The sequence below is a fragment of the Triticum aestivum genome, chromosome 4D, assembly GCF_018294505.1.
Source record: "Triticum aestivum cultivar Chinese Spring chromosome 4D, IWGSC CS RefSeq v2.1, whole genome shotgun sequence".
NCBI lineage: Eukaryota > Viridiplantae > Streptophyta > Magnoliopsida > Poales > Poaceae > Triticum > Triticum aestivum.
The window spans coordinates 508708265-508731516 of NC_057805.1; the positions used below are offsets into that span (position 1 = coordinate 508708265).

The following is a 23252-nucleotide window of genomic DNA, read 5'->3' on the forward strand; positions in this document are numbered from 1 at the left end:
CGGAGCTGTGCCACAAGTACAACGTGCGCTCCATCCCTATCCGCAAGGACGACGAGGTGCAGGTCGACTGAAACCTCCTCCTTCGGAGCTGCGCCACAAGTACAACGTGTGCTCCCTCCCTATCCGCAAGGACGACGAGGTGCAAGTCGACTGCGACCTTCTCCTTCGGAGCTGCGCCACAAGTACAACGTGTGCTCCCTCCCTATCCGCAAGGACGGCGAGGTGCAGGTCGACTGCAACCTTCTCCTCAGAGCTGCGCCATAAGTACAATAGCTGCATCTCAAGTACAAAGATTATTCCAATTGAAAAGCGAATTCCACTCGAAGGCAAACACAAGCATATTCAGAGATAAACCAAGTTCATATAAATCCTAAAGTTCCGGACGACGGATCAAAAGTATTCGAGCATCAAGCCCGAAGAAGTTTAACGATTACACAATCACTTGGCATTCCGAGGCAAATAAAGGTGGAGCATAATGTTTCTCGGTCACGCGTCAGGAGAAGGACTGGCTGGGTCGCAGAAACTGTCAAGGTCTATGATGTCTGCAATGCGAGTGGCGGCGTCAAGGAAAGTGTCCATGAAGGATTGGAAGGTGTGCCTCTTTGTGTTAGCAACCTTGAGCTCCGCCAGCTTGTCTTCTTTGACGTCTTTGCAATGCACTCGGACCAAGGACAACGCGACATCAGCACCACAGCGAGCAGATGACTTCTTCCACTCTTGCACTCGGTCAGGTATTTGATTCAGTCGAGCCATCAGAGACTCCAAGTCTTGAGACAGTTCCGCCTGAGGCCAGAGTTCAGTATCAACCCGAGTCATCGCTGCCTTCGGGCGGGCAAGATAAGCAATCGCGCTGTCCATGCGAGATTCCAACCGCAACACATTCATCACAACATCATCCTTGACTGGACAATTTATGGGATCGAGACCCGTCTCGACCCGCCCAGTTTCCGCTTCAAAGTCTTGGCAAAGCTCTACACAGTTGAGTAAATGGTGAGTCGACGATATAATCAAGCTTGACAGTCGACCGTAATAAGTCAGTCAATCATCAGTACCTTCAAGTTTTAGGACCAGCTTTGCAGCAGGCTGGCCCAGATAAGACTCCAACTCACCCTTCTTGGCCTTGAGGCTCCCAAGCTCGTCAGTCAGCTTGTCCTTGTCTTTCTTCAGTCGCTCGACCTCCTGATTGGCGTCAGAGAAAGCAGTCTTCAGTTTGGAGTTCTCCTCTTCTAACTTGCCGACTGAAGCAAGCTTCTTGTCAGCAAGCGTCGTTTTCTCTCGCGCTTCCTTCTGTGCAGCAGCAAGATCCAGATCCTTCTTCTCCAAAGCCCGCTTCATTTTCTCTAAAGAAATAACATTCTTCAGACGGGCTTGGAGTTGACGGTTTTCACTACATACATCTGCTCGAGTGGAGTCACTCGGTTCAAAAAATGGAAAGGAAAAGTGCCAGCAGTGAGAAAGACAGTTGACGATTGGTTACCTCCCATGGCAGCTACTTCATCACGAGCAGTCTTGAGATTCTTCTTGGCCAATTCCAGATCAAGGTTGAGGCTGATTTGCTGCTTGTTCATTGTGGAAAGCTGAGCCCCAAGATCACAAGATTTCTGCAGTATAAGCCATATCAGTTGACCGAGATAAAAAGACATCACAGTGATAGCTACTCTAAGACTACCGCCGAATCAAACATTCAACGGCAGTCTCGGGGACTACACCCAGTGGGTGCACTTAGCGTGCCCCCACTGGTTTGAATACACACTCGACATGGTCTGCCCAGCGCGAGAGTAAAAAAAGCAGTTCTCAGACCATAGTCGACTACCCGCAGTCAACCACGGTCTCGGGGACTACACCCAGTGGGTGCACTTAGCGTGCCCCCACTGGTTCTGGTGTCATTCGACCTGGCCAGTCCAGACCGAGTGACAAAATTCAGATTCTCATACCACAGTCGACTGCCCGCAGTCAACTATGGTCTCGGGGACTACACCCAGTGGGTGCACTAAGAGTGCCCCCACTAGTTCAAAGATTCAATTCAAGACGACACAAATTGACTCGTGCAACTTCAAAACAGTCACACCCCAGTGGGTGATCGGATGAGAAATATGATCACTCAGAAATCAACTAACCTAGACATTGGTCTGCAGAGCAGCTCCGGCGTTGAAGGCCACCTGACTGGCCTCATGCACCACTTTCATTTGCCCCATCACAAGGTTCAACTGAAGAAGAGCTTCCTTGGCGACAGTCGGTGGGTCGTCCGGGGTTTGATACGCAGTGAAAGGCGATGATGGCAGAGCAGTCGGAGCAACCGCTGGGTCTGATGTGTGGAGTTGTATTGGTGCAGCAGAAGTCTGAGCAGCTGATCCTGATGGGCAATCAGTCGACAGCGGGATAGCGAAAGTGACGTTGGTACGTGACGGATCTGTCGATCGCTCGACTGCCGTCCCAGGCATCTCAGTCGACTGAGGAACCAGGGCCTCAGGCGCTTTCCCGCTCAGTTCCTTGTCCCTCCTCCTCCTTCCCCTCAGCGGTACTTCTTCTTCATCATCCGGGAGCACAACAACGTCCCGTGGTGCTGCAACAAACAGAGAAAGTCAAAGAGATAACTGACAAACAATCCAGTCGTCCAAATAAATTCGAGTCGGGCAGACTTACTGGCTTTGGAGGTAGCTGCGTCGTCGGTTTCCTCGTCGTCTGGGGTCTTGTCGATATCCATATCAGTCGCAGCCGAGGCCGGGCTGTAAAGGTTCATCATCCACTCGGTCAGTACAAGAGAATCGGTCAGAACAAGAAAAATACGGGGAGAACATTTACCCAGAAGCAACAGGAACGTCCATCTTGATTCTAGGCAAGGTCTTCCGAGCCTTCGAAGGATTGATCTTGGGTTGTTTGGTGACCTTCTCAGCCAATTCTGGAGTCGAAGACCGAGCGCGCTTTTGAGATGGAGCGCTCGAGGCCACAGCCTTGCCGCGCCTGCCCGCGGGATCATGGTGCTGCTTGGATCGATGTTCGGAACGAGGTGGTGAGTCGGCTACCTCCTCGTCGTCCGACTCATCGCTATCATCTTCATCATCGTCGGCTGGTGACTCCCACTCGCCGCTCTCCTCCGCGCTGTCCTCGCCTTCATGGTCCTGCTCCAGAGCTTGTTCGCCATTGGGCATTGAGTACATCTCTGTATAAATCTACAAAACAAGGAGCCGAGTGGAAATCAGTCAGATCAACAAACAGTCAGAAAACACATCCAAATTCAATCAGTTGTAGTGGCCAAACCTTGTCTGGCTGGTTGCTGTCGCTGAAAGGGTTGACTCTCCTGGCGCCCTGGGGTTGTCCTTGTTCCCGGTGATGCCCCTCAGCCACTGGGCCACTGTTTTGGCCGCCACCTCCTCCGGATGAACCCGAGCGGTATCACCAGCCCCGGAGTACATCCACATGGAGTGGTCACGAGCTTGGAGTGGTTGAATGCGCCGACTGAGGAACACCTCCAGCAGATCCATGCCGGTGACACCTTGGTTGATCAGTTGAACTACTCTCTCGACCAGCATGCCCGTCTCCGCCTTCTCCACGGCGGTCACTTTCAACGAAGATGGAGTTTGAACACGATCAAAAGAGAAAGGGGGAAGTCCAGTCGACTGGCCTGGGGTCACAATATCCTAGCAATAGAACCAGGTCGACTGCCAGCCCCTGACCGACTCAGGAAGAGTCATCGAAGGGAAGGAACTCCTCTTCCTCTTCTGAATACCCAGACCCCATCACATCTGGATAACATGGGTTTTCTCGTCGTTCGAGTTCGCTTTCTTCATTGTTTGGGAGCGGATGGTGAAAATGTGCTTGAAAAGACCCCAGTGCAGTCGACACCCCAGGAAATTCTCGCACATGGACACGAATGCGGCAAGGTATGTGATGGTGTTGGGAGTGAAATGATGGAGTTGAGCCCAGAAGAAATTCAAGAAACCTCGAAAGAAGGGGTGTGGAGGAAGCGAGAAGCCGTGGTCGACATGAGTGGCAAGCAGAACACACTCACCCGGTTGTGGTTGTGGCTCCGTTTCCCCCTCCGGCAGCCGTGCGGACTCATGGACGATCAGCCCTAACTCGGCCATATCGTCCAAGTCTTCCTGCCGAAGTGAGGATTGGATCCAATCTCCCTGGATCCAACCCGACAGCAGCCCCAAGCGCGATGAAGATCCCTGATTCATCTTCTTGCTTTTCGCCGCCCCCGTCGCCTTCTTCGAGCGTTCTAGCGCCGCCGTTTTCTCCTTCCCCATGGCGGCGGAGCGGCAGCGTCGAGAGTGGAGAAGCTGAACAAGGTAAAGGAGCAAGAGGAAGAAGAAGGAGAATGGGCACGCACAGTGCGGACGCCTCGGCCTCGCCGCTTTTAAAGGCCTACTTCCGAGTGGCTGACGCATGGGCCCGGACGATCCTGTCAAATCCCTTAACAGTCGCACACGGGATACGTGGTGAAAAAGGTGGCGCGGAAATCGAAACGTCCTATTTTATCTACTCCGCTTACCATGGCGCGCTTCCACAAAAATTTCGAATCCCGCGAAATCCAGGATCCTCTACAACCGATCACACCAAAGATTCCATGTCAAGGATAACACTCGACGGATGACGTTATAAAAACCAGTCGGCCATCTCTGAATCGATCAAGGCGACTGAAACAAAGCCGAAGTTCCAACAACTGGCATCCATTTGGGGATGACAGCAAGAGTCAAAGCAAGGTCAACTTCAACCTTCTTTTCACTCGGGCCTCAATCCATTCAGGGGCTAATGATGAGGACATAGACCTGGGGTAGGGTAATAGGCCTGACCTATACGTCCTACCTAAGGTCCTTGTCCTAGAAGCAAAAAGGTTCAAGAGTAAATAGAGGGGACCAACAAAGGTGTTGAGTGCAATCCACTCGACCTACCATTCACTCGGAGACCCCCCCCCCTTATTTAGGTCACTCGACCACTAAACCACTCGACGTGCAGAAGACCTAAAGCCACTCCGTGCAGCAACGGTCGGGCATTTACCCTTAGACTTAATAGTCATTTATGGCACTTTACTACAGACGTTACCTGTAACGCTCCTTCTTTATGAACATTGAACCCTGTGTAACGGAGGGGAGCTGGGGTCCTGGCGCACTCTATATAAGCCACCCCCCTCCTCTGGGACAAGGGTTCGCACCCCCTGTAACACACACGCATATAATCCAGTCGACCGCCTCTGGGCTCCGAGACGTAGGGCTGTTACATCCTCCGAGAAGGGCCTGAACTCGTAAAACTTGTGCGTACAACTTCTCCATAGCTAGGATCTTGCCTCTACATCCCTACCCACCATTCTACTATCAGACTTAGAACCACGACACCACCGGCAGTACTACCGCTGCCGAGCGGTACTGCCGCCTGTGACTCCTAAGCGGTACTACCGCTGGGCACCGCGGTACTACCGCTGGGACCAAACAATGCACATAGGAAGGGGAATGAGCTCTCCATTGAAGCGGAAAGGCTCAGAGGGTGTGAAAAGGATGTGTACGTGTTGATTCCACCCTAGCCTTACCAAAGCGGACCCCCTCTTGATAGTACGGTGACTCCTACGGAACTAGTTCACCAAAATAGAAACGGAAGAGCTACACCGTCTTGAATAACACTCCGAGGGGAAAGAAATCGTCTTGTGCCAAAGGATGAATCTCTGAAATGCTCAAAGCACACGATTAGTCCGCAAACATGTTGTCATCAATCACCAAAACTACATCTAGAGAGATATGCCTTAACAGTCTCCCCCTTTTTTGTGGATTGATGACAACCAGGGATTTGCACAAGGATACGACAGAATGTAAAGATACTTAGAACTACAAAATATAGACGGGCTACCCCTGAATGTGTGCACCTAGTTAGTAGTGCCTTTGGAATGAAAGACACACACATTAGGATCAACACTCCCCCTATATTTTATAGTCCAACAACCTAAGCATAGGATACATGAGAGCAGGGTATAAAACAGGATAAGCAAGCAACTCATAAGATAGCAAAGTACTAGATAGACATAGATAAAGATAAGGTAGCTTATGTCTCACACCATATGTCTGGAACTTAGGTCTCACTGGCACAAAACCAAACAAAGCAAATGGCGAGAAAACACAACGACACCACAAAGCACAAATCCCTCAACTCTCTCCCCCTTTGGCATCGAGACACCAAAAGGGCAAAGAGCGCTGCTACGGCTCCAGGTGATAGCAAACTGAGGAGCTCTCTCATCACATCCTGGCGGTGTCATCCGCACTGCCATCCTCAGACGGAAACTGCTCGGTGTCTGAATCGGTCCAGGGACAGTGCTGCTGAATCCACTCCTCCTCCTCAGTGATCTGGCCCTCAGAACCACTGGCAACGGTCGCACCCAGCTGGCGCATGAGCTCCTTGTGACGCCCCTGGCCTGCTTCTCAGCCACATGAGTCATGTACTGACCATGAGACTCCATGCAGAAGAGCTTCTTCATCTTGCGCTTGAGCTTCTTTGCCCAAGAGGGCTCTGCTCCAGAAGGCTCATAGTCCTCATCGTCATCATCGGCCTCAGCCTCGCCCTCGGTCTCCATGTCAGCAGCAGTAGATGGACCCCCGGATTTAGGAGACGGGGTGCCCCAATTGTCCTTCTTCCTCAGACGCTTGATCTCATGAGAAACCAATTCTCCAGTTTCCAGCATAACCTTGGGATAGACACGTGCCCAGGCCTTCTCAATGAGCAACATGATGAACGGACCATAGATCGGGCACTTGTGCTTAGAAACGGTAGAAAGAAGTTCAGACCACATAACATGAGAAATGTCCAGGGACTCGCCAGTGTTTGCTTTCTTCTCATGCTGGCAGAAGAGAAGCATGTCCACGAGATAGGAGTGGACCATATCCAGATTCCCGATGTGAGGGAAGAGAGTCTCTCGGAAGACACGATGAAGGATGTCCAGAAAGGTAGACAACTCATAGGTTTCCTTCTTAGTCACAGGGTGAACCTTCACAGAACAGTAGGGAGGGCTTGCTTGTGAGTGGAGGAAGCATTGCGGTGAGGGCGGAAGCCGACTGGAGTCTCAAGCCCGTGATCTTCCACCCCAAGTAACTCCATGAAGGCCTTCCACTTGACAGAAAGCAACTTGCCATTTGTCATCCAAGTCAGAGTTCTTTTTGCATCAGTTCCAAGATGGACAGTAGCATAGAATTGAGCCACCAAATCTGCATCAAAATCCTTGCTGAACTGCATGATTCTGAGAATGTTCAGCTGGGAACACATCTGAAGGGCTTCGCCAAAGTACTCAGGGTCCTTCTCCATAGCATCCGTGTCGATGGAGCGTACATCAACAAAGAGATTCTTCTTAGCCTTGATCACATCAAAGTAGATGGCAAACTGAAAGCGGTTCCAGAATGGGCGGTTGACCAAATTGGGAGCTTGGTCTTCCGCATAGGGGTTGTGGCGACGCCTTTCCCAAAACTCCTTGGCAGTCAACTCAGTCACAGTCTTGCTCCTTGGCTTCGTCCTGTTGGCAGGTTTCTTCTGGAGTTGAGGCGGAGGTGGCGCACTTGAGGAAGCACCCACTGACTCAGAGGTGCGGTAGCGCTTTGACGTTGCACGTCCGGGGTTGACACGGCGGACTTGCTGCTCAGGATGTTCATCACCTGGAGCCAAACACACGAACAGAAGAAACAACACGAAAGAAAGAGCATAAGCCTCCAAAACAGAACAACATGGATCAAAATGTGGTAGGAAAAAGATGGAATTGGGCATGCGATGGTAGTACCGTGACCTAACCGCGGTAGTACCGCTCTAGTCAAGGAATGGCGGTTCCCTACTGTCGTGAACAGATCCGGCACTACCGGCGATGCCAAATTCAAAAATAAACCTACCAAACCTTAATCCAACCGGCCTAGAAGCCCTCTCCATCCTACTCAAGCCTCGACTTAGCCAAAAAACGAGAAGAAGAATGCCTATTGCCCCTAACAACTAGATGTGAGATCTAGGCAAAGAGAGAACGGGAAAGAGGGCAATACCGGCATCCATGGCAAGAGGACGCGGTGGGGATCGACTCCACCGGAAGAAATGGAGAGGGACGACACGAGGACGGCGGCCGGCCGAAGCCCTCCCGCGGCGAGACGTCGCTGGAGCGACGAAGAGGACGGGTGAGTGGAGCGAATGGGTATGGGGGAGAAAAACAACTCCCCCTGCCCCGACATAACCCCCATCACCCGCCCCGCAGCGGTAGTACCGCTGGGGTGGGCAGTAGTACCGCTTGACGATCATAACCGGTAGTACCACACACCCAGCGGTAGTACCGCTCAGCCGCAAAAGGACTGGCCAACACGGCTAAGCTCAAGAAAAGAAACTGACAAAAATAAAACGAGGGCAAACACACACACACCAAAACCAGCACAAGGGGAAGCACAAGCCTCTCCAAGAGAGGGCGGTGGCCGAGGTCACCTATGTTTGAGTCCGGAGGTATGGCGCCGCAAAGATTTTAACCTTGGGCCCGTGACCAAAACTCATCTTTGACGCACAAGTACCATCAAAAATGGCTAATGTGAAAGACTTGATCAATTTATGCATAATGGGGGAGAGGGAGAGTTCATTGAGAGAACAACACTCCCCCTATGTCCATGCCTACACCTAAACAAGACAACAAGTTGAGTATGGTGGGGTGTGCAGGGGTTCAAGCAACATTGCTCGAATCAATGATATTTAGCTCATGCCTTAACTCGCGAAATCTTGCTTCATCCAATGGCTTCGTGAAAATATCTACAAGGTTATCATGAGTGTTGACGTAGTTGAGCTCGATCTCCCCTCGCCTGATGTGATCCCGGATGAAGTGATACCGAATCTCAATATGCTTCGTCTTGAAGTGTTGCACCGGGTTGAGAGAAATCTTGATGGCACTTTCATTGTCACACCAAAGGGGCACTTTGTCACAAATGACACCGTAATCCTTTAAAGTTTGCCTCGTCCATAGGAGTTGTGCACAACAACTACCGGCCGCCACATACTCCGCTTTGGTGGACGAGAGAGACACACAACTTTGCTTGCTTCTTGGAAGACCAACTCACCAAAGAGCAACCAAGAAATTGGCACCCTCCGAAAGTGGACTTCCTATCCACTTTGTCTCCCGCCCAATCAGAGTCCGAATACCCTACAAGCTTGAAGTTTGCTCCTCTTGGGTACCATAAGCCAAAGTTTGGGGTATGAGCCAAATATCGAAAGATTTGCTTGACCGCCACAAAGTGGCTTTCCTTAGGTGCGGGTTGAAACCGTGCACAAATTCCCACACTCAGCATGATATCCGGTCTAGATGCACAAAGGTAAAGCAAGGATCCAATCATGGAATGATATACCTTTTGATCCACTGCTTTACCATTGGGATCAATGTCAAGTTGGCACTTGGTGGGAATTGGAGTGGAAGCCGGCTTGACATCACTTAGCTTGAATCTCTTAAGCATGTCTTGAGTGTATTTGGCTTGGTTGATGAAGGTTCCTTCTCTTCTTTGCTTTACTTCGAACCCGAGGAAGAACTTCAACTCTCCCATGGAAGACATCTTGAACTTTGAGGTCATGAGAGCGGCAAATTCCTCATTGAAAGCTTTGTTAGGAGAACCAAAGATAATATCATCAACATATAGTTGGCACACAAACAACTCCCCTTTGACCTTCTTAGTAAAAAGAGTGGGGTCGATTAGCCCAACTTCAAATCCACGATCTTGTAACAACTCGGTAAGGTGGTCATACCACGCACGTGGGGCTTGTTTAAGGCCATAGAGTGCCTTATCGAGTTGATACACATGATTGGGAAAGTAGGGATCCTCGAACCCGGGGGGTTGTTTGACATAGACCAACTCATTAATGGGACCATTAAGAAAAGCACTCTTCACATCCATTTGTTGCAACTTAAAGTTATGATGAGAAGCATAAGCAATTAACAAACGAATGGATTCAAGGCGAGCAACAGGAGCAAAGGTTTCACCGTAGTCGATACCCTCGACTTGGGAGTAGCCTTGTGCCACCAATCTTGCCTTGTTGCGAACGATGGTTCCATGAGAATCTTGCTTGTTCTTGAATATCCACTTGGTTCCAATGACACTGTGGTTCCCCGTTGGCCTTGGCACCAATCTCCACACCTTGTTGTACTCTAAGTTGTTGAGTTCTTCATGCATGGCATTAAGCCAATCCGGATCTTCGAGTGCTTCATATACCTTTTGGGGTTCAACACAAGAGACAAACGCGTGATGTTCACAATAGTTTGCCAATTGTCTACGAGTGCTTACCCCCTTTTGAATGCTTCCAAGCACATTTTTCATGAGATGACCCTTGGTGGAGAGCTTGGATGCAATCTTGGCGGCACGGCGCTCCAATTCCTCCTCGGTGGTGAGTTGAGGAGCGGTTACTTGATCATCTTGAGCGCCGTCTTGAGCTTGTTCTTGATCTTGAGCTTGCTCTTGATCTTGAACTTGCTCGGTGGTGAGAACTTGACCTTGGGCATCATGTGGTGGTTCACCACCATCTTGAGGGTGATCTTGCCCTTGATCTTGTTCACTTGGTTGAGGGCCTTCACTATGTTCTTCGGAAGCGTGTGGGTCTTGGGTTGGTGATGGTTCCACTTGAGTGGAACATTGTCCTTCTCCTTCGGCCACAAGGGGTTCCTCAATGGGTAGGATATGACCAACACCCATTCTTCTTATGGCTTGGGGAGGAATTTCATCACCTACATCACAAGTACCACTTTGCTCCACTTGGGAGCCGTTATTCTCATCAAACTCCACGTTACATGTTTCCTCAATAAGTCCCGTGGACTTATTGAGAGCACGGTAAGCATGAGAGTTTGTAGCATAACCAACAAATATGCCCTCATAAGCTCTAGCCTCAAATTTAGACAAACGGACACCTTTCTTGAGAATGAAACACTTACACCCAAACACCCGAAAGTACTTGAGGTTGGGCTTGTTGCCGGTGAGTATATCATATGGAGTCTTGTTCAAGACTTTGCGGAGGTAGAGCCGATTAGATGCATGACACGCGGTGTTGATGGCTTCGGCCCAAAAGTTGTAGGGAGACTTGAACTCCGCCATCATGGTCCTTGCCGCATCCATCAACGTCCGGTTCTTCCTCTCTGCTACACCATTTTGTTGAGGGGTGTATGGTGCGGAATATTGATGCTTGATCCCCTCATCACTAAGAAACTCATCCAAGATGTAGTTCTTGAACTCGGTGCCGTTGTCACTTCTTATAGTCAAGATCTTTGCATTGTGTTGACGTTGGGCTTCATTTGCAAAGTCAATGACGGTTTGTTGGGTCTCGCTCTTCCTCTTGAAGAAATATACCCAAGTGTATCTTGAATAATCGTCCACAATCACCAAGCAATACTTTCTACCCCCAAGACTATCAAAAGATGGAGGCCCAAAGAGATCCATGTGAAGGAGCTCCAAAGGCCTCTTCGAGTAAATGATAGTCGTGGGAGAGTGAGCCTTCTCATGTAGTTTCCCTTCGATACAGGCACTGCAAGCACGATCTTTAGCAAAGCTAAAATTTGTTAGTCCACGGACATGGTCCCCCTTGAGAAGACTTTGCAAAGATCTCATACTGACATGGGCTAGGCGGCGATGCCAAAGCCATCCCATGTCAACTTTAGCCATTAGGCATGTCGCGGTCTTAGTGGGTCGCTCCGAAAAGTTAATCACATAGAGACCATTCTGGACATGCCCAACAAAGGCTACTTTAAGAGTCTTGCTCCACAAGAGGGCCACGGTATCAATTCAAAGAATGTGGCAAAACCCATGATTGCAAGTTGACGAACGGAAAGTAAATTGTATGCAAGGGACTCAACAAGCATGACCTTCTCGATCATGAGATCATGAGAAGTGACAACCTTGCCGAGTCCCAATACCTTAGAAGACGAGGCATCACCCCACTCGACATTGGTGGGCATAGATGGAATCTTGTGCACGTCCACCACCAAGTCCTTGCTTCCGGTCATATGATTTGTAGCTCCACTGTCGAGCAACCATGATCCTCCACCGGAAGCAAACACCTACAAGAGATCAATGCTTGGTTTTAGGTACCCATTTTGTAATGGGTCCTTTGATGTTAGTGACAAGGGTCTTAGGAACCCAAATAGACCATTCTATGTACTCATAAGGAGAACCAACAAATTTGGCATAAACATGCCCATCCCTAGCACGGCATAACACATAAGAAGGGTTAAAGTCGCCAGCTTTGTTGGGAGGGGTGGCATTGCCCTTCTTGACACCGCCACCCTTCGCATTGTTTTTCTTCTCCTTGGAAGCACCCTCTCCATCCTTCACAAAAGTTTGCTTGAGAGGAGGAGGTCGTTTGGTCTTGTCATTCTTCTTCTTGTTCTTGGGCTTGGGTGCGAACCCAATCCCCTCCTTGGCCACAACTTCCTTTTGATTGTTCAAAAGGTCGTTGAGGTTCTTCTCACCTTGTATGCATGACACAAGGCCTTTCTCAAGTTGCTCCTTCAACTTAGCATTTTCCTCAACAAGATGCACATGCTCACAACACGGGTTAGTAGCATTTTCATTATCAATTAAAACCATATGAGGAAAAGTGGATTTCTCCTTAGTTAGCTTCACTTGGAGTTGATCATGAGACTCCTTGAGGCTAGCATGAATACCTTTCAAGGCCTTGTGAGCCTTGTCAAGTATATCAAACTCCTCCTTGAGTCTAGCAATATCAACCCCAAGTTTGGCTTTCTCGGAATTCAGCACACGAGAAACAACAAGAGCATGATCAAGATCTTTCTTTAACTTAGCATGATCATCGTTGTGTGACTCCTCAAGAGCCAAACGAAGACCACGCTCTTCCTCAAGAGCATTGGAAAGATCTGAAATCTCATCGGCATAGTCACGACTATGCCCCTCCATCTTAGAGATGGTATCTTCGTGAGCCTCGATCATGACATTGGCTTCACCAAGTTGTTCCAAGAGGGCAACGAAGTGCTTCTTGGAATTACCCTTGAGTTTACCCATAAAGGTCTCAAACTCATTCTCCTCCACATTTGTTCCCTCATGTTCATCAATGCCATCCGTCAAAGGATGATTAATGATGGTAGTTTTGATGTTGGGAGTTACCTTGTTGGTGGCTTTAGCCATGAGACACTTGGCAGTGATGCTCTCATTGGGTGAGTCGAAGAGAGACACCCGTGGAGTCGTTGCAATGGCAACGGAGGCCATGGCAACCGACTCACCATCTTCTTCATCATCATCATCCTCATTATACTCTTCTTGTACCACCAATGCCTTGGGAGTAGTCTTCTTGGTGAAGTTGCTCTTGTTGGGGAAAGACTTGGCCTTGTCCTTTCGGATGAGCTTGCCACCATGGTCTTCCCTCTTCTCATAAGGGCACTCCGCAACAAAGTGGCTCACATTGCCACAATTAAAGCAAGTCCTCACTCGTTGCTTGCCCTTTGCGCCACTTGAATTGTTCTTGTTGAAGTTGGGCCTTAAGTTCTTCTTGCTCCAAAATTGCCTTGAAGCAAGAGCCATGTGTTCATGATAGGCATATTTCGTATCTTCGAGGTTGCTCTCCTCTTCTTCCTCTTCATCCTCTTCCTCCATACTAACCTTGGCCTTTAGTGCAAGGTTGGGCTTCTTTACTCTTTGAGAGCGTAGTACCGCATTGTCGGCGGTCTTGTCCAAGATGCTCATAGCAACGAACTCATCTAACACTTCACTTGAGGACAAGGTGTGCAAGTCCGGCCTTTGACGAATGACGGAGGACATGGCTTTGTGGTAGGGCATCATTGCCTTGAGGAATTTGCGCTTGATCCAATTGTCATCCGTGTCCTTACTTCCATGATCTCGGAGTGAGACCGCGAGTTTGGTTACCCTCCGATAAAGCTCACGAGGTTCTTCATCTTCTTTCATTGCAAACTCATCGGCTTCATCTTGCACCACTTCATAGTTGGAGCGTTGAATGCTTGCGCTTCCCCGGTAGAGGGAAACAACTTGGTGCCAAGCATCTTTGGCCATGGAGTAGGGCCGGAGATGAGGAAGATCTTCGGGTGGGATTACTTCTTGGATGATGAAGAGAGCATTCTCATTGAATTGATTATCCACGGCTTCTCTAGGAGTGAAGTTGCTTCGGTCATGCGGATAGAAACCTTCTTCAATGATTCTCCAAAGGTTAGTGTTCACATGATTTAAATGCCGCTTAAAGCGATAGACCCAAGAATCAAATTCCACATTCTTCTCAATCTTAGGGGCCGGGCCGGCATGATTCAAATGAGTGGAAGGAAGCGGTCCACCATAGACAGGTGGAGGTTCCACATGGGCAAAGATGCCGGTGCCATTTTTACCACTAGAAGAAGGAGCTTTCTCGCTAGTAGCTTCCCCCTTGTCGGAGGTAGCATCCGTCACCTTGTTAGCGGGATCACCCACTTTCAACGGTGCGGTGGAAAGTTTAAGCCCTTCTATGAATTTATTAAACATGCTTTCGACCTCGGTCGTCATGGAGGTTTTCAATGTGTCCAACGCCACATTGAATTCCTCATGAGAGACCGCGGTTCCTCCATCTCCTGTAGACGAGACCGGATTCGCACCGGAGTGCTCCTCCACACCGTCTATGACGTCAACCATACTCTTCGGATGGAAAAGTCCTTAATAAAGAGATGAGGCTCTGATACCAATTGAAAGGATCGATATAGTTGACTAGAGGGGGTGAATAGGCAACTAACAATTTTTAGCTTTTCTTTACCAATTTAAACTTTGCATCAAAGTAGGTTGTCTAAATATGCAACTAGGTGAGCAACCTATATGATGCAACAACAACAAGCACACGAGCAAGCAAGGGATATAACACAAAATGCTTGCACAAGTAAAGGCACGAGATAACCAAGAGCGGAGCCGGTGAAGACGAGGATGTGTTACCGAAGTTCCTTCCCTTTGAGGGGAAGTACGTCTCCGTTGGAGCGGTGTGGAGGCACAATGCTCCCCAAGGAGCCACTAGGGCCACCGTATTCTCCTCAAGCCCTCACACAATGCGAGATGCCGTGATTCCACTATTGGTGCCCTTGGAGGCGGCGACCGAACCTTTACAAACAAGGTTGGGGCAATCTCCACAACTTAATTGGAGGCTCCCAACGACACCACGAAGCTTCACCACAATGGACTATGGCTCCGTGGTGACCTTAACCGTCTAGGGTGCTCAAACACCCAAGAGTAACAAGATCCGCTAGGGATTAGTGGGGGGAATCAAATTTCTCTTGGTGGAAGTGTAGATCGGGGACTTCTCGACCAATCCCGAGCAAATCAACAAGTTTGATTGGCTAGGGAGAGAGATCGGGCGGAAATGGAGTTTGGAGAAACAATGGAGCTTTTGGGGGAAGAGGTGAGTCAACTTTGGAGAAGAAGACCCCTTTTATAGAGGGGGGAAACAATCCAACCGTTACCCCCCTAAATAGCCCCGCAGAGGGCGGTACTACTGCAGGTGTGGGCGGTACCACCGCTGTGGCCAGCAGTACTACCGCTCCCCCTCGCGGTACTGTCGTGCAGTCTGGGAGGGCTGGCGAGAGAGCAGGAGTTGGACCCAATGCGGTACTGCCACGGTTGTAGGGCGGTACTACCGCTCATGAGCGGCACTACCGCTCTACTGCCACTGCTTAGTGCCGCACAATCCGACACGGGAAGCGACCCCCTCGAGTCGACGCGGTAGGAGCCCGGTACCGCAGCGGTACTATGGCTGAGGACCCACCGGCGGTACTACCGCTACCGAGCGGTACTGCCGCCTGTGACTCCTAAGCGGTATTACCACTGGGCACCACGGTACTACCGCTGGGACCAAACGATGCACATAGGAAGGGGACTGAGCTCTCCATTGAAGCGGAAAGGCTCATAGGGTGTGAAAAGGATGTGTACGTGTTGATTCCACCCTATACTTACCAAAGCGGACCCCCTCTTGATAGTACGGTGACTCCTACGGAACTAGTTCACCAAAATAGAAATGAAAGAGCTACACCATCTTGAATAACACTCCGAGGGGAAAGAAATCGTCTTGTGCCAAAGGATGAATCTCTGAAATGCTCAAAGCACATGATTAGTCCGCAAACATGTTGTCATCGATCACCAAAACTACATCTAGAGAGATATGCCTTAACAATAGTAATGCTTGGCCAGCTGCTGGGCCTGAAGGAGACGCTGACGGACCTCCGCAAGCATCTTGTCGCGGGTGCGGATAAGGTCGCCCGCTGCCTTTGTCCGAGCCGTTGGCGGGTCCACCGGCAAGATAGGCGGGGGTGGCCGACCATAGACCACCTCAAATGGCGTAGCACGCAGGGCGGAGTGATAGGAGCTGTTGTAGCAGTACTCCGCCCAAGCGAGCCAATCCACCCAAGCCCGAGGTCGATCACCTGTAACACAGCGCAAATACATGGCAATCACCTTGTTAACCACCTCGGATTGGCCGTCCGTCTGGGGGTGGAAGTCCGTGCTCAGGCAGAGCTTGACGCCCGCCATCCTGAAGAGGTCACGCCAGACATGGCCCGTGAACACCGGGTCCCGATCGCTGACGATCGAAGAGGGGAAACCGTGAAGACGGACGATGCCGTCGAAGAAGGCACGGGCCACGGACGCTGCAGTATACGGATGCCCCAGCGCGATGAAGTGAGCATACTTGGAGAAGCGGTCGACCACCGTGAGAATGACCGATTTGCCGCCCACCTTGGGGAGGCCCTCGATGAAGTCCATGGATATATCTGCCCAGACCTGAGACGGCACCTCCAAGGGCTGAAGCAGACCAGCCGGCCGTAATGTCTCCGTCTTGTTGCGCTGGCACGTCATACAAGACCGAACCCAGTCACGGAAAAGGGCGCGATCACCAGGAATGTAGAAGTCGGCGCGGAGGCGATGGAGGGTTTTCTGCACACCCTCATGGTTAGCCGAGTGGGCTAGCAGCAACACCTAGTGACGGAGATCATCATGCGCCGGTACGAAGACCCGGCACCCATGGAGGAGCAGGGCGTCGGTGAAGCGCCAAGGCTCCTCCAGGTCGCTGGCAGCCAGCTGCTGCTGAAGAAGGACGGCATCGGCGGCGGTTGCCGTCGCCCGGCGAATGTCGTCGAAGAGGCCAAAGGTCGGCCCAGAGCGGATGCACAGTGCCGCCCCCTCGGAGTCGCCGACGGTGGAGTCGAGGTCGGCGTCGCGGCGAGACAAGGCGTCGGCCACAGTATTAAGACGACCCGGGCGATACTCGACAGAGAAGTCGAAGCAGAAGAGCTTGCTGATCCACTGGTGTTGCGGCACGGTCGAGAGCCTCTGGTCCAGCAAGAACTTGAGACTGTAGTGGTCCGTGCGAATGCGGAAAGACCGACCCCACAAATAGGGCCGCCAATGGTGTACGTCCTGGAGCAAGCCAATGAGCTCCCGCTCGTACGCCGCGAGCTTAAGATGGCGCGGAGCGAAGGGCCGGCTGAAGAAGGCGAGAAGGCCATCACCCTGATGAAGCACGGTGCCGAACCCCGCACCCGAGGCATCACAGTCCACCACGAATGGGTGGTCAAAGTCCGGCATCTGAAGAACGGGACCCGCCGTGAGGGCCCCCTTGAGGGCCTCGAAAGCCGCCGTTGCCTCGTCGTCCCAGGCGAAGGCGTCGCGGCGCAGCAAACGCGTGAGGGGCGACGCGATGAGGCCGAACTCCCGGATAAACTTCCGGTAGTAGCCCGCGAGGCCGAGAAAACCGATGTCGGTGTCAAAACCGGCGGATCTCGGGTAGGGGGTCCCGAACTGTGCGGCTAAGGCGGATGGTAACAGGAGGCGGGGGACACAATGTTTACCCAGGTTCGGGCCCTCTCGATGGAGGTAATACCCTACTTCCTGCTTGATTGATCTTGATGATATGAGTATTACAAGAGTTGATCTACCACGAGATCGTAGAGGCTAAACCCTAGAAGCTAGCCTATGATTATGATTGTTCTTGTCCTACGGACTAAACCCTCCGGTTTATATAGACACCGGAGGGGGCTAGGGTTACATAGAGTCGGTTACAAGGGAGGGAGATCTACATATCCGAACTGCCAAGCTTGCCTTCCACGCAAAGGAGAGTCCCACCCGGACACGGGACGAAGTCTTCAATCTTGTATCTTCATAGTCCAACAGTCCGGCCAAAGGATATAGTCCGGCTGTCCGAGGACCCCCTAATCCAGGACTCCCTCAGTAGCCCCTGAACCAGGCTTCAATGACGATGAGTCCGGCGCGCAAATTGTCTTCGGCAATGGAATGCGGGTTCTTCCTCCGAATACTCCATAGAAGATTTTGAACACAAGGATCGTGTCCGGCTCTGCAAAACAAATTCCACATACCACCGTAGAGAGTATAATATTTCCACAAATCTAATCTGCTAACAACTTTTCCTAACGTGACATCACGCCATGGCCCGGTCATTATTCTAACCGTTTTTCTCAACCAGCTACTGCACATATTGCGAGGCGGTTTTATTGGCACGTCTTGTCGAAGCAGAGATCGTGTTCCCCTTATCACGGGATTCTCATCAATGCGGGCGTGGGTAACCCAGTCGTGCTTGCTAGCATGACTCCTCGATTTTAGGCAAGTCCCAGGCGGCCACGCGAAGGACGCTTGATATCCGCCCTCTTTATAAAGGGGCCAAGGCCTGTCCTTTTTCTTCTCGCGCTCGATCCTTCCCTTCCCCCACCTCGAGTTCCAACACCCAAGGCTTAGGCTAAGTGCCTCGGATCTTCAATCATGTCCGGATCCAACCATCAAGGCCGGTGGATGGCCTCCTCTGTCACGGAAGAGGACATCAAGAAGCTAAGAGAAGCCAGGTATCTGACCGCCGAAATCTTGCACAGGCTGCCTCCTCAAGGGCAGGTCATCCCCACTCCCGAACCCAACGAGAGTGTTATATTTGTTTCCCACTTCCTCCGGGGGCTAGGTTTTAGTCTTGATCCCTTTGTTAGAGGGCTCATGTTCTATTACGGGCTTGATTTCCACGATCTAGCTCCAGATTCCATCCTTCACATCTCGTCGTTTATCGTCGTGTGTGAGGCCTTCCTCCGCATCCCCCACACTTCGGCTTATGGCTCAAGACCTTCAATGTGAAGCCAAAGATGATCGATGGGCGACACGCAGAATGCGGAGGTGCCATAATAAGCAAAGGCGCCGATGCTCCATGGCCAAAGGGTTCCTTCCCGGAGATGTCCAACTTATGGCAGCGGGAGTGGTTTTACATCACAGCTCCCCGAGGCACTAAGTGGGTAGCTGCCCCCGTCTTTCGTTCGGCCCCCCCGCCACAACTAGTGTCATGGGTCAACAAGGGGCTAGACTGGGGGCCAGTTAATGACGTGCTGACATTGCAAAGCCGCATCCGAGATCTCCTCAGGAGAGATGTCAGTCTTGTCAAGGTAATGCAAGTTATGCTAGTTCGTTGGGTCCTGCCATGCCAACGTCGACCTCTCCGTATGTGGGAGTTCAACCCGGAAGGACCGCGAACTATTCAGCAATTCTTCGGCGTGACGCTCGAAGAGATGTACGGATTGTTCTTCGGATCACGAATAAAGTGTCCGGACACCACCGAGGATGCGGGTCTTGACTACAACCGTCCAGATACCCCCGTAAGTAATTCTGCGGCCGAACACACTGTCTTTTTATTTGCCACAACATCATTCTAAAGAAATTGCTCTTGGCCAGGACTGGATAAAAAAGGCGAAGATGATCAGGTGTTCGGCCCCCTTCCCGAAGGCTCACCGAATCCTGTGCTAGCCAGGATGCTTGAGCATGCACCTTATCAAGTGTCGTCAGAGGAAGATAAAGGGAGGGATAAAGAAGCCAAAAGCGGGCCTCACGCATTATCCAAACCGGGGGAATTAGTGTCTCCGCGAAGGAGGATAATCGGGGAGAAGAATCTAAAATTCCCTCTCCCCAAGGAAGGAAAAGGACCGCCTCTGAAGACTTGGAAGCAAGGGTTTCCAAACGAGGAAAGAAACCTTCGCCAGGAGGCCCTGCCCCGAAGGGCGTCCTTACCGCATTGTGCCCGCAAGGGGGTTAGCCCTCCACCAAGCTGTAAGTGAATAAGAGTACTTTTGGTAAATATATACTGCTTCATCTCTGAGGACAATAACCAAAACGCATGTCTTGCAGTACGGATCGTAGCCCTTCTCGACAGAGTTCGTCTTCAGGGGATCTTCTTCCGGAGATGATGGAGAGCGAAACGCCTCCCCTTGTCTCCCCGCCTCGAGGGGCGGACGACCCTGAGGTGTCGTCACGGAGGCTTTCTCCTGATCCGCCAAGGCCAGAAGGTAACCCTTCGGCCACCCAAAGTCCGGAGTATTCGGCTCCTGAGGAGAGCAACAAAAAGAGTCCGGGACTGTCCGGTGCACAACCGGACGTGCTGATGGGTCTTCTGGAGCAAGCGGCTATCTCAGAGGCGCATCGTACTTTAATGGGTACGGTGGTTGAAAGAATTTCATCTGCCAAAAGTGGATTGCATGAAGCTTTTACGAGCCTGCTAAGAGGCTTTGAGGTACACAAAATAACATATATATTTTTGACGGTACCGCACATGCTAAGTGTGCTCTGTACAGATAGTAGCCCCTGAGACTCTGGTTGCCATCCAAAGGCGGCAAACAGAGGATCATAGTCCTAGGTAGTGATCGCGCTGCTTACATGTGCAGGCGGCTGAGGGTCCGGAGGCTGGCCGGACTGAGTTTGCCGAACTAAGGCGGCAGCTTGACGCGGCAGATGCCGACATCGCGCTTGTGAACAAGCGGCTTGACGAGGCACAGGGTATGTATTTCCGGGTGGTCAACAAATATTAAGAGGAGCATGATGCTAGTATCTATAATATGTTATTTATTGCAGATGGAGCTGCCGCCGTGGAGACCCTTCGGGCGGAACTTGCCCAAGCCAAGGAACAAGCCAGGAGAAGCGATGCGGCCGCCCTAGAGGCGGCTGAAGAGTTAAAAGCCGAACAGGCTGCTCATCGCCAGAGCGAAGATAAAATAGCCAAGAAGGCTGTTGAGCTGAAGGATGCCGCCGACCGGTATGAGCTTCTTGAAAAGGAAAGCCAAGCGAAAGCGGCGGACCTGACGAAAGCCATGGCAGCAGCCAAGGAAGCCCGCTCTAAAATCAGAGCGGCAAAGGAGGAGCTTCGTCAGGCCGGAGATATCACGGCTGGGAAGCCCTTTTTGTTGCGGTCAAAGTTTGGAGATCCGAAGTATGCCCCTCTGGATCAGTTATGGAGTGCTGCAGACGCGTATTCGGACTTGGCAACGAGTGTTGCTGATGCGACTGAGTTTTTCAAGGATCAAAAGATCACGAAGTGGAAAAGTTGTTCTGGTCGCAGTTCAGTGCTCCAACGCGTCCGCTGTTGTTAAATGAACAAATGGCCGAGTGGGCTGAGCTCCATAGATTGTCCGGACTTGCCATGAGGTCTGTCGTGGATCATCTTTGGCCGGAAGGACCAAGGCCGAATAGTTATTTTAGTTTAGTGCAACGATTCCTTGGTGATGTGCCGCATACCGACGCTGTAAAGAGGTCGGCGTGCATAGAGGGTGCGCGGATGGCTCTTGCCCGTGTTAAGACATACTGGGCAGAGATGGAGGCCACCGCTATTGCAACCCAGGGTCCGGCCGTAGGCCAGGTATCGGCCGAGCACTATTTTGAGGAAGTCCTAGAAGGTGCTCGTTTAATAGAGGCTCGGTGCTCGAAGAGTATCATGTTTGAGTGACATGTATCCCAATTGTAAGAACAATGCTATTTGGGTTATAAAGGATGTGTTTATACTTTTGCCTGAAAGTATTATGATGCCTCCTGTGCGGCCGTTTATGTTATGTATATAACCTGAAAGTTTGCAGTCGTCGGCTTCAGGCCCCACGCATATAATGCGGGGGTGTTCGAAAAAAGCGCGTATTCACACTTGACCCAACGTCTTCGTCCATTAAGGAGGTGATAGCGCGGCGAACAAGGCAATCGGACTATATAGCTTTAACACTTTCACTTAGCCATAGGAGTTTGACGGTGGGGCTACTATATAGCCCCTGGTACTTCCGCGCTCATCCGAATACGGGGCGCGTACATACATGGCCGGGAAACGGCCCTTCGTTAATGCGGAGGAATCGCGAAGATTCCGCTGGGTCATCGAGTGGTTGACCAGTCTCGCGCTTTATCATGACAGTCAGTTTTCGGCTTTCTCTACTGAGGTGCTCATCCAGATGAACCAGGGCACAATCGCAGTAGTTCTCCCGGTGCCACCTTAGCTGATAGAGCGGAACGTAAGGTAGCAAAACACGGGAGCCAGGCAAACCCAACTATTGACCAAAGACATGATGCGGAGCTGATGCATATAAGGCCAAGCTCGCGACGCCGAACACTCCCTAAGGTATTCGGACTTTACAACATATGCTGGGCTAAGTAACGCCCTCGATAATAGACCCTGAATTTCCAGGTACGTGCATTAGTCTAACGTGATGAAATGTCAATAACGCCATCATCCCTCCCGGTTGTGTTGAGTATCCGGAGGGTGTGAAGCAACAAGACACAGTAAAAAAGGTTTACGCAGGGTCTTAATTTAAAAAGAAACCTTTGAACGGGGCCCTGCTGCACGTCTGCACCTGTGTCTCCGTTGTGCCGTATCCTGGAAGGGTGTAGCATGATGATCATCTGTAAAAGAGAAAGACCCAGGTGAAAGTCTTCGTGCGAAAAAATTTGTTATACTTAATGAACCATTAAAATTCAACCTAAATAAGGTCAAGCCGAACTGTAGTTCTTTTTACATGCGGGAAGCCCCTAGCACCACCTATGGGGGTATGTCCATCGACCCACTCTCAGGTTTATCTGAGCTGTTACAGCCAGTGGTGCACCGGACTCGTCTAGCCGTGTCCGCGGTCGTGACGACCGATCATTTATTCTGTTTGAAGAGGCCGTTCAGTGTTCGGCTGCTAACGCCGCCACACATTCTTCCGTACTTAAGGAACGCTCTGTGCTTCCGCTAACTATGATGGTGCCACGTGGAGCGGGCATCTTAAGCTTAAGATAAGCGTAGTGCGGTACCGCATTAAAACGAGCGAAGGCCGTTCTTCCGAGTAGTGCTTGATAGCCGCTTCGGAATGGAGCGATGTCGAAGGTTAACTTTTCGCTTCGAAAGATGTCGGGAGAACCAAATACAACCTCTAGTACTAGAGAGCCCGTGCAGCGGGCCTCTGGGCCTGGTATTGCTCCTTTAAAGGTAGTATTGCTTTAGCCGATTCTTGTCGGGTCTATCCCCATTTTGAGGACCGTGTCCTGATATATCAG

The 23252-nt window shown here is 51.0% G+C and overlaps 1 protein-coding gene across 1 annotated transcript in view; it reads right to left on the bottom strand.

Annotated features, from left to right (window-relative positions):
- Positions 1 to 23252, bottom strand: part of LOC123100689 (uncharacterized) — a 44711-nt gene that overhangs the window by 10026 nt on the left and 11433 nt on the right. The window contains exons 5-6 of the mRNA XM_044522575.1: positions 5986 to 6003; positions 808 to 822 (exon numbers count right to left, since the gene is read on the bottom strand). Coding sequence (XP_044378510.1) covers positions 808 to 822; positions 5986 to 6003 — 33 coding nt within the window. The remainder of the gene's footprint in view (positions 1 to 807; positions 823 to 5985; positions 6004 to 23252) is intronic.